General features: G+C 41.6%; 1 protein-coding gene across 3 annotated transcripts in view; it reads right to left on the bottom strand.

Annotated features, from left to right (window-relative positions):
* IKZF3 (IKAROS family zinc finger 3) overlaps positions 1–12202 on the bottom strand; it is a 106865-nt gene that overhangs the window by 20085 nt on the left and 74578 nt on the right. For 2 of the 3 annotated variants that reach the window (XM_032163496.2, XM_058445245.1), the window contains one exon: positions 10719–10835. In XM_032163496.2, coding sequence (XP_032019387.1) covers positions 10719–10835 — 117 coding nt within the window. Of the gene's footprint in view, positions 1–40; positions 333–10718; positions 10836–12202 lie in introns of those variants that run through there. The other variant, XM_032163497.2, reaches the window with a different exon arrangement.

Here is a 12202-nt window from a genome sequence, read left to right on the forward strand (position 1 = left end):
AGAAGTGTCCGAAGTTGGATGCACACTCTATTGTTGTTACCTGTTATAACTGCTCAGATTCTTGCCTGGGGTACCTGCTGTGGTCAGTGAAGCCGACACCAGGGCACATTCAAATCTTGCAGTCTTATGCCGAGATGGGAAAGCTCGACCCATCCCCAACCAGTACCTTCATTAGCAAGAGGAAGTATTAAATAAACAGCCTGGACGTGGTTGGTTGCAAAAAGATAGATAGATGGAGATCTAACCCCCGATCAGCCTTCTTTCTGATTCTGAGTAACTGCGTGTGACACCTGCAGACTGATATAATTCTTAACAACTTTGAAAAAAAAGCATGGTGCCCCAGATTTACTGCTCTGTTTATGTTAACAGCACTTTTGAAAATAGATACACTCACATAGATAGCAAGACATCTACTCAGTGATTTGTGTATTGAAATTCTGAGTGGTTTCTTTCTTTTTCTTTTTCTTTTTTTTTTTTCAGCACTCTCCTCTCAGTTCCTATCTTTCATATTCTGTTTCTCTGGGCTCTGTATTATCTGTTTCATATGCTCTTCACATTTCAAAATAGTCTCAGTTAAAATTTCCCTAAGCAACACTTCTGCCTTGAAATTAAAGAACAATTTGTATAACGCATCTCTATTGAATTTCTAATAAAAATGTGAATAAAAACTGCCTATGGGCTGGGTGCGGTGGCTCATGCCTGTAATCCCAGCACTTTGGGAGGCGGAGGTGGGCGGATCACCTGAGGTCGGAGTTCGAGGCCAGCCTGACCAACTTGGAGAAACCCTGTCTCTACTAAAAATACAAAATTAGTCCGGCGTGATGGTGCATGCTTGTAATCCCAGCTACTCGGGAGGCTGAGGCAGGAGAATCACTTGAACCTGGGAGGCGGAGGTTGCAGTGAGCCGAGATGGCACCATTGCACTCCAGCCTGGGCAACAAGGGCAAAACTCCATCTCAAAAAACAAAGAAACCAACAAAACACAAAAAAACCTGCCTACGAATGTGGGCTAATTGCCCATCCACAAATAGACCTGTGAGTGGTGTAGGCCTGTGGTTCTCCGACCTGGCTGCACATTAGACTCACCTGAATAGCATGTAAGAAATACCTATGCCCAGGCCCCCCTTCAGATCAATTAAATCAGGATTTCTGGTATAGGGGCCTAGGCAAGAATATTTTCAAACCTCCCCAGATGATTTTAAAATGCAGCCAGAATTGAGAACTACTAGAAGAGTATATAAATAGTGGCAATATCTAATCAACTAAAATAGTAAACTGTAATGAATATAATTTACCTCAATTCAGCAGGCAGTGCCCAAATTTATGTCTAAAGTTCAAAGAGGGCCAGGCACGGTGGCTCACACCTATAATCCCAGCACTTTGGGAGGCCGAGGCGGGCAGATCACCCGAGGTCGGGAGTTCGAGACCAGCCTGACCAACATGGAGAAACCCCATCTCTACTAAAAATACAAATAATTAGCTGGGTGTGATGGCAAATGCCTGTAATCTCAGCTCTTGGGAGGCTGAGGCAGGAGAATCGCTTGAACCCAGGAGGCAAAGGTTGCGGTGAGCCGAGATTGCACCATTGCACTCCAGCCTGAGCAACAAGAGCAAAACTCCATCTCCAAAAAATAAATAAATAAATAAATAAATAAAATAAAGTTCAAAGAGACACCAGCTGCTCTAAATACAAGGCTTGACATTTTAACACATGATGCTAGCCTGAGCCAGGGATCAGCAAACTTTTGTCTGTAAAGGGCCAGACAGTAAATTTTAAAAATTTGTCAGACACATATAGTCTCTATGTTATAGTCTTTTTTTTTTTTTCTGTCCCACAGCCTTTTAAAAATGTAAAAATCCCTGTACACAAACAGGCCACTGGCTGCACTTGCCCAGAGTGCCACAGTTTGTCTTCACCTACCCTGGGCAAACATATTGTGATGCTGTAAACATTTTTCTCTGTTTTCTCATAAACACTTCAGGAGATCCAAACTAAAATGAACTATCCATACATTTCTATTATGTCTAAGGAAGAATAAATTGAAATTAGTTTAAGGGATTAGAGTAAAAAACAAGTAGTGGCTGGCACAGTGGCTCACCCCTGTCATCCCAGTGCTTTGGGAGACTGAGGCAGGAGGATTGCTTGAGGCCAGAGTTCGAGACTAGCCTGAGCAATATAGCAAGATCCTGTTTCTACAAAAAGTAATTTTAAAAAATTAGCCGGGCATGTTGGCATGCACCTGTAGTCCTAGCTACTTGGGAGACTGAGGTGGGAGGGTTCCTTGAGCCCAGGGGTTTGAGGTTATAGTGAACTATTAAGGTAACTGCAAAGACCGCAATTACTTTTGCACCAACCTATTAGTGCCACTGCACTCCAGCCTGAGCGACAGTGTCTAAAAAAAAAAAAAAAAAAAACAAGCCCCAAAGTATTAAATATTTCTAATTTTATTAGTGGCCTTATATGTGAGTAGTGTTTTTTTTTTTTTTTTTTTTTTTGAGACGGAGTCTCGCTCTGTCGCCCAGGCTGGAGTGCAGTGGCGTAATCTCGGCTCACTGCAAGCTCCGCCTCCCAGGTTCACGCCATTCTCCTGCCTCAGCCTCTCCGAGTAGCTGGGACTACAGGCGCCCGCCACCACGCCCGGCTAATTTTTTTTTTTTGTATTTTTTAGTAGAGACGGGGTTTCACCCTGGTCTCGATCTCCTGACCTTGTGATCCGCCCGCCTCGGCCTCCCAAAGTGCTGGGATTACAAGCGTGAGCCACCACGCCCGGCCAATTAGTGGCCTTATAAAACTGTATGTTAGTCATTACCCAATACATTATAAAGCTCAGTTTTCATTATTTAGTTAATTTATTTACATCTTTTTGAAACAGGGTCTCAACTCTGTCACCCAGGGTGGAGTGCAGTGGCATGATCACAGCTCACTGCAGGCTCAACCTCCTGGGCTCAAGTAATCCTTCTACCTCAGCTTCCAAAGTTGCTGGGACTACAGTCTAAAGCCACCAGGCCTGGCTAATTAAAAAAAAAAATTTTATTAGTCTCAATATATTGCTGAGTCTGGTCTCCAACTCTTGGCCTCAGGCAGTCCTCCCACTTCAGCCTTCCAAAGTGTTAGGATTACAGGCATGAGCCATTGCACTCAGCCAAAACTCAGCTTTTTTTTTTTTTTTTTTTTTTCTGGAATAACATAAAATCTGGCTCTGCCAGGTGTGGTGGCACTAGCTCATAGTCCCAGCTACTCAGGAGGCTGAGGTGAGAGGATGGCTTGAGCCTAGGAGTTCAAGTTCAGCTTGGGCAACACAGTGAGATCCCATCTCTTAAAAAGAAATCCAGCTCCAAAAATGAGAAAGGGAAGAGGATGATAATAATGACAATACTTACTAGACAGTGAGTTTCTTGTCAAAAATAACTCTAGCCTCTAAAGAAATAAATCATAGCCTTCAGTGAAGCTATTAACAACTATTTGTGTAAATGAAAACAGTAAGGGTCAGAATAGGGGGCCTGAGTGGCTTTTGGGCTAGTGCAAAAGTACTGGATTGACTCTGGCTGACCAGCAGTTGTAAATAACAGGCACTTCAGCCACAAGACACTGCTATTGAGTGAAGAGGGTCAAATTCTGTCCAGCACAGGGATAGGTTTAAATGACCAAACAGGAAATGATTTATATATATTATTTCCTTTCACACAAAACCACCACCAGATGTGGCACTACTCAAAGCCCCAAGAACAGAGAGATGAAAGACAAAGCTTGGAATTTGCAGTAAGTTCCTGGGGCTGTTAGAAGGAGACTTTTTTCTTAGAATCAGGAGAGAGGCAGCTAAGTTTGCGCTTTGACTAGGAACATTCATCCTGGTTCCAGCAATTTTGAGAAGATTAAATCTAAGTAAGCCTCCCCTCAACCCTGCAGTTATCAACAAAAAATTTATAGGGAAAAAAAGAATGAAAAACAGTATTCTGGGAATGTTTACCTTTTATGGCCATTTTACCATTGTTCTTACTAGTCTCTTATGGTTCCTCTCACTGCCAAATCATTACCCAGGAATTACCCCAAGCACGGTGCTACCCATCTAGTTTTCCCATTTGTTTCTCAGCAGTCGCTGTCTACGTTTTACTGAAGTCAATGTCAATTACAACAAGCAGCTTTCTGAGGACACGTAGTCAACATCCTCTACATTTGGGAGGATGCTGAAGTGTGGACACATTGACCTAAATAACTGTAATTAGGGCAGGTCACTAAATGGCAAACTTTTGAGATAACATCACCTTTTATTCCTTGTTACCCACCCAACTGGTCTTGAGAGTCATTTCCAGATAAACATTACTCTGTAAATCAGTGACCAAATGCCTGACATTTAAAAACATAAAATTCTGCAGTGTTCATGGATGGACATATTTTGAGGCATGGATGGAGACTTCTCCATTTCCACAACTCCGATTAGATTGAAAGAAATCCTCTGAAACGAATCTAGAGGACTCCTGTTCACCCACGCCCTCTTTCTGGGTCATTCACTCAAAATATTAACTACAAGAGCCCCACCCTCATTGTACATGTGAACACACTCCTACTGATTCAGTTGATCTTCACTGAATTAACCTTGTTTTCTAGTTGATAAGTTAGGCAAAGGCTAGTTTTCAATTGAAGATGGCACTCTCATTTTCTTTCCTAAACTGCTAGTCTTTTGCCTCACACTTGCTGGACAGCTGATGCACAATACCATGAAATGAGCGCCCTTTGAAACACAAAGAGCCAGGTGCCATGGCTTGCGCCTGTAATCCAGCACTTTGGGAGGCCGAGGTGGGAGGATTGCTTGAGCCCAGGGAGCTATGATCTTGCCACTGCACTCCAGTGTGAGGAACAGAGTGAGCCCTGTCTCTAAACAACAACAACAACACACACACACACATCACACATACACAAAGAAATGCTTTGTAACTGGACAAGTTCTTTGGGATTACTGAGCGGTTTAGGCAGTGCACTGAAAAGAAAAAAAAGAGGACTATTGGCTTTTGGTCCTTTTCTCCAACTTTAGGACCCAACTGTCTATTTATACAAACAGTCTAGACTTGTTATCTTGCCACATCATGTCTCAGAAATGTAAGTGGAGGGAAACCAGTTTGGCAAGATAGTAAGGGAACAAGATAATAGGTTTAAATGACGAAATAGGAAATCCGTTCCTGGGTGGTGTTTGGTGGTTTAATGCTGCAAGCGGTGGGTGTGGGGAATATGGGATGGTGGCAAGGAACAATTTGCACATTCAGTTCATGAGTGAGAACAGAATGAGTAGGACTGTCATTGTGGATCAATTTCCCTTCACATCGCTTGCCTACTAAATAGTAGATATACTAATTTTCATTAGAAAAGTTATTTTAAAGACGTGCTGAAAAAATAATAAAATGTAGTACAAAGTCACATTTACAGATTAGGTTACTACCTTTATTCCCTGTATAAGTCTTAATATTTGGTTTTAGTTAACTGTTTCCATGATACAATTTCTATTTCAAAGTCATTGGAGGTTTAACTATGTAATTGTGCTGTGCTGTTGTTTTTGTTCAAAATCCTTCATTAGATCTTGAAGCGTTAAGTGGAGCTTAAATAAGAAGTATTGCTTCCTGTTTCTTCTATGGTGTGGTCAGTCAGTAACTAATGGAGAGTGGAAAAATGTGGTGTTATTATGCAATAGAAATTGTCTAACAAGAGATTGGTATCAAAGACAGAGGCAGGTTCTAACAAAAAAGTTTCATAAAACTGTTGCCTTTTTGAACAAGTAAAATGAATACTACCTGTGAGATAGTATTTTTTATTTTTTGAGACGGAGTCTTGCTCTGTTGCCTAGGCTGGAGTGCAGTGGCATGATCTTGGCTCACCACAACCTCTCCTTCCCGGGTTCAAGCAATTCTCCTGCCTCAGCCTCCCGAGTAGCTGGGACTACAGGCGCATGCTACCATGCCTGGCTAATTTTTGTATTTTTAGTAGAGATGGGGTTTCACTATGTTGGCCAGGCTGTTCTGGAACTCCTGACCTCGCGATCCACCCACCTCAGCATCCCAAAGTTCTGGGATTACAGGCGTGAGCCACCGCGCCCGGCCAGTATTGATTTTTAAAAAGGATAGGTTGGGGCCAAGTGCGGTGGCTTACGCCCGTAATCACAACAATTTGGGAGGCCGAGGTGGGCGGATTACCTGAGATCAGGAGTTTGAGACGCCTGGCCAACATGGCAAAACCCCGTCTCTACTAAAAACACAAAAATTAGCTGGGCGTGGTGGCAGGTGCCTGTAATCCCAGCTACTCAGTAGGCTGAGGCAGGAGAATTGCTTGAACCCAGAAGGTGGAGGTTGCAGTAAGCTGAGATCGTGCCACTGCACTCCAGCCTGGGTGACAGAGCGAGACTCTGTCTCAAAAAAAAAAAAAAAAAAAAGGCTTGGAAAACAAACTTAAAAATTTTTAAACATTTTCTTTGGTCTGCTAAATTGGTAAAAATATAAATTTATTCTGAAGCCCTCATGCTTGTATTAGCTTGAAGAGCTATTGAAGATGAAAAGTTTGGAGTCCTAGATTCATAAATAGATGTGATTATTCAATTACTTAAAAATATTATTATTGCTAGAACTCATTGTTACATAAAAATATTTCCTGCTCCAAGTATTCATAATCTGTGTGAAATGAGGTTAAATGAATCTCTATACCAGCTGTTAGTCTCTTTCTGAAATAAGAATCAAGCTAATGAGAAAATGCAGTCCATGGTCTTTTGTATTTTTCCTTCTTTTCATATATACTCCATTAAGACAGAATTGGAATATTCTGATGGTGTCACTTGTGATGCCTGATGTAGAAACTTGGACTAAAGTAGCAATATCACTTGTGTCTTTTTTTTTTTTTTTTTTTGAGATGGAGTCTTGCTCTGTTGCCAGGCTAGAGTACAGCGGCACGATCTCAGCTAACTGCAACCTCCAACTCCCGAATTCGAGCGATTCTCCTGCCTCAGCCTCCTGAGTAGCTGGGACTACAGGCGAGCGCCACCACACCCAGCTAATTTTTGTATTTTTAGTAGAGACGGGGTTTCACCATGTTGGCCAAGATGGTCTCCATCTCTTGACCTTGTGATCCGCCTGCCTCGGCCTCCCAAAGTGTTAGGATTACAGGCGTGAGCTACCGCGCTCGGCCAGGATTGTAAATCCTTAAAGTGTAGGGGCTTAACCTCAACTCATCTTTACAAACAGCTTTGATACGAAGCCTGGCACATAGAGAACTCAACAAATGCTATCTGGATAAAAGAAATGATCAGCAAGGCCAGAAGTCCTGTTGCCCAATACCTGCATTTTTTTGCAGGCTGGTCTTCACTCCAAGGCCTTTTTACCCATCTGCTTGCTTCCAGAAAGTCCTGCTTCCCCTTGCAGGCAGGTTTGTCCACAGGCTTGGCTCTCACACTACGCTGCACTTCAATTTACAATAAGCACTTGAAGAATGAGTGCTGCAGGCACAACAGCAACGGAGCATCACCTCTTTACAAGTGACGGATGAGGCATAAGATGTACTATCCTGCTCAGGCTCAGAATGGAACCCCATGTCCACAATGGACTCCCAATTCTAAGAAGGAAACAGAAATGGAAACCATACATGGAAGGGTGCAAAATAGTTAAAGAATTGGCTTATGTTGGGTTAAATATTCTGTAAATTTTGGCCTCAGGAAAAATTATAGGAACTATTTGAAATATAAAAGAGTAATGTATGAACTGAGATGCAGTAACTTGATTAAGCTGTGAATTTACACATTTATAACCTGAAACCACCATTACAACATATTTGTTTGAAAAAAAAATAAAAACTTGCTGACTTAGTTAACCCTTTATCTTTTTTTGCTGAGACTTAAAGTATGGTGCACGCATCCACCAAACCACCCTATGAAATGCAAATTAACTCAACCTCTGTATTTCAGCATTTCCTGAATCACCTAATATCACTGAGAATAGCTAAAATATTACTTTTGATACTTTTCCTTATTTGAAATTCCTAAAAAAGGTTGTGAGAATGGGAAGTAAGGTGGTGACCTTACTTCAAAATCAGTAATTTTGAACTTACTGTTTATAGAGTGTAGTTTTCTGATTTTTCCCCCTCCTTCCAGGAGAATCAGGACACACATATATGTATATATGTGTGTGTCTATTAGTATGTGTGTTACTATTTCTTTTGCAAACCAGATAATATATAACCTTTAAGAAATATAGCTAATCAAGCCAAAAAGTGGAAAAGGTGTAAAAGACTCAAATGTCCATTAGCTGATGAATGGATAAATGGAAAGTGCCATATCCAAACAATGGAATATTATCCAGCCATAAAAAGGAATGAAGTCCTGATAAATGCTTCAGCATATATAAATGCCTCAAAAACATTTTGCTAAGTAAAAGGAGCCGACACAAAAGGCCACATATTGTATGATTCCATTTATGTGAAATGTCCAGAACAGGCGAATCCATAGAGACAGAAGGTAGATTGGTGGCTGCCAGGAGCTAGATGGAGGGAGAATAGGGAGTGACTGCTAATGAGCACAGCATTGCTTTTGCGGATGGTGATAATATTCTGAAATTAGATAGTGGTGATGGTTGTACAACTTTGTGAATATACTAAAATTATTGAAATGTGCACTTTAAAAAGGTAAATTTTATAGCATGTGAGTTATGTCTCAAGTTTTTGAAAATTAAAAAATATGACTAATCACAAAAACAACTAAAGTTCTGGTGAATTTTAAGTAGGTCACTGAATTTTGGGTGAGTCTCAGTCTTGTCACCTCTAAAATGAAGAAGTAGGGTCAGATGCTCTCTTTCATTCTATCTTTAAATATCAGTGATTCTACTTGGAATATGATAGATTTTCATAGCTTGGGAATCTCTTACAGTGGGAGCTTTGCCTATTGTCTGAAATACAGAACTGCAAGTAGAGATGCCTACATTCCGTCTTGAGCGAGTACTGCCTGACTGCCATGAAGCATGCCACTTAAGATGTCGAAATCTTTCCTAGTAAGCAGACTCAGATAAAAGCAAAACAAAGAGAAGAAGATGTCAAAACCCAAATATTAGGTTTTTCTTTTTATTTTATTATTATTGTTTTAGAGATGGTGTCTTGCTTTGTTGCCCAGGCTGGGCTTGAGCTCTTGGGCTCAAGCAATCCTCTTGCCTCAGCCTCCTTAGTAGCTAGGACTACAGGTGTGTACCACGGTGTCTGACCTGTTTGTTTTTTATAAGGGAGTAAACACTTCTTTTTATTGGATAAGCTTTATCCAAATAAGTTGGATTTCCTTTATCAAGTTAGAAGTCCAACTCCTTGATAAAACCAAAGATGCCATTAGGATAAAAAGCAGAAGCACTGCAAGCCAACAGAATTCAGTTGGCCAGCTCCTAACATCATGCAATAGGTTTTATCTAAAACAAAAGTTTCCTCTCACTCAAAATGAGCACAGTTTAAGTAGTCATTTCTACTCCATTTTTCCTGAGTTTCACATTATTTCTGTCATCTTTTTGTAATTTTTCTGTTTTAGCCTATTCAAACTACTCAACTGCAACAATTGCTGTCAAACACTAAATCCCATGAGGTTTGTACCTATTCTAAATAAGCAATTGGTTCAAGTTACCAAATAAAAATGTCAGACAACCCAAGCTGCAGAACCAGGCTGATAGCCAACTCAATGGGACAAAGGACAGCTGCAGAGATGTGACACAAAAAAGTTTCAGGCTGTTTCAACAAAGGATTAAAAGGAAATAAAACCACAATTGAGATATAGAAGAACATCTAGTGTTTCAACCAATTGCCAGTAGGCATCTAACTCAAATCACTGAATAAAACAACGAATCCCCAAAGCCAAATAAAAGCATCACAATAAATCATATGAGTAGAAAAGGATATAAATTGGGCCCTGTGCAAAGAAAATCCTTGTAGTTTTAATTGACTCTTCCCTAGCCACTCCCCAACCTCCTCTACCTTCAATTTTTGCCATTTTTTGTAAACGACAACTCCATTCTTCATCAATCTGTTAGGAAATCTTGTTGACTCTACCTTTAAATATACAGAGAATTAGAATACTTCTCACCACCTCTACCACTAACAAGACATAATTTTCTCTTGCTTGAATTATTGCAATGGCCTCCTAATTGGACTCCCAATTTCCAAGCTTGCCCCAAATACAATCTCTTCTCAAAAGCAAGTACAGTGATTCTTTCAAATGAGAAGGCCAATAATGTCACCTCTTTGTACAAAACCCTCTAAAGATTTTTAGTTTCACTCAGAGTAAAAGCCAAAGCCTTTACAATGGCCTGCAAGGCCTGAGAAGATCTGGTTTCCCATTTCCTCTCTGGCTTCAGGTCCCATTACTCACTGTATTCCAGACACACAGGACTATGTACACTTCTTCAAATTTGTGCCCCAGGGCCTTTGCTCTTGCTGTTTCCTAGTTATCTGCAGGGCTCACTCACCCAGTTAAGAAGCCTGTTAAAATGTTAACCTCTTTGAAGCCTTCCCTGATTCTCACCCTCACTCCTCAGCAACTGCTTCATTTTTCTCAATAGCGCTTACCACCCTCTAACCTTCCAACTTACAGTTAGCTCATTTACTTTCTTTATAATCTGTCTGCCCCCAGTAAAATATAAACTCCGCGAGTCTTTTTACTTACTATTGTATCTCACCACCTAGGACAGCAGATGCTCACTAAACCTGTGTTGCGTGAACTCACCAGTGTCCCCCGGGTCAGTGCTCTGAAGAAATGTACGGCAGCGCTCCTTGTGCTCCTCAAGGGAACTTCTCTGCTTGTAACTCCTTCCACAAAACTCACATTTGTAGGGTTTCTCCACTAGAAGGAGAACATAAGGGGCACTCAGTGACCCTCAGGGGTTCCACACAGGTCAGGCACTGGGACTCTGTGACAACTGTTCACTAGAAATGAGACTGCTGAGTGAAGCCAGATTATTTGGATACTTTTGAATCTATATTTTAAATTTGGTAAGCTTAAATAAGGTTATGGTCTATAATCAATTATTATGTCAGAGTATTCTTCGAAAGGATCGCCTCCTATCACAAATGGAAGAATTTGGATTTAGTGATTACCATTTAGCATAGTGTTTTGGCTCCAGGTCAAATTTTTGTTTCCTTTGGGAAAAAGAAAATAGGGCCCTTTTATTCTTCAAGGAGGTTAATGTGGTATAAGCAATGAAATAGGAAAGGATTCCTTATTTTGGACATCCATCTGGCTGTAAGTAAAGATTGCTGTAGTTTGTGGGAGTTAGCCATTCAGCTAGAAACTGATGGCCTTTTCAGAACATTGACTTATTTGGGTAAATTTAGCTCATCCTTGCCACGTGGCTATAGCAAAGTCTAGGCTGAAACAACAAAAACTGAGCTAATTAACTACGGATTTTTTTGTTTTTTTGTTTTTGAGACAGGGTCTCACTCTATCACCCAGGCTGGGGTGCAGTGGCGCAATCACAGCTAGCTACAGCCCCAATTTCACAGGCTCAGGTGAAGTCTTGGCCTCCCAAAGTGAGAGGCTTACAGGTGTGAGCCATTGCACCCGGCCTGGATATTTTTGAATAATAGAAATAAAAATAGGCTGGGCACAGTGGCTCACACCTGTAATCCCAGCACTTTGGGAGGCCAAAGTGGGCGGATCACCTGAGGTCGGGAGTTCGAGACCAGCCTGCCTAACATGGCAAAACCCCATCTCTACTAGCCAGGCACAGTGGCTCACGCCTGTAATCTCAGCACTTTCGGAGGCCGAGGTGGGCGGATTACGAGGTGAGGAGTTCGAGACCAGCCTGGCCAATGTGGTGAAATCCCATCTCTACTAAAAATACAAAAATTAGCCAGGCGTGATGGCGTGAGCCTGTAGTCCCAGCTACTCAGGAGGCTGAGGCAGAAGAATCGCTTGATCCTGGGAGGCGGAGGTTGCAGTGAGCTGAGATTGCACCACTGCACTCCAGCCTGGGTGACAGAGTGAGACTCCATCTCAAAGAAACAAAGAAACAAACAAAATTAGCCGGGCGTCGTGGTAGGCATCTATAATCCCAGCTACTAGGGAGGCTGAGGCAGAAGAATCGCTTGAACCTGGGAGGTGGAGGTTGCAGTGAGCTGAGATGGCGCCACTGTACTCCAGCCTGGGTGACAGAGTGAGACACTGTCTCAAACAAACAAACAAAATTAGCCAGGCGTTGTGGTAGGCAT

This window comes from Hylobates moloch, unplaced genomic scaffold, assembly GCF_009828535.3.
Source record: "Hylobates moloch isolate HMO894 unplaced genomic scaffold, HMol_V3 SCAFFOLD_10, whole genome shotgun sequence".
Taxonomy (NCBI): Eukaryota; Metazoa; Chordata; class Mammalia; order Primates; family Hylobatidae; genus Hylobates; species Hylobates moloch.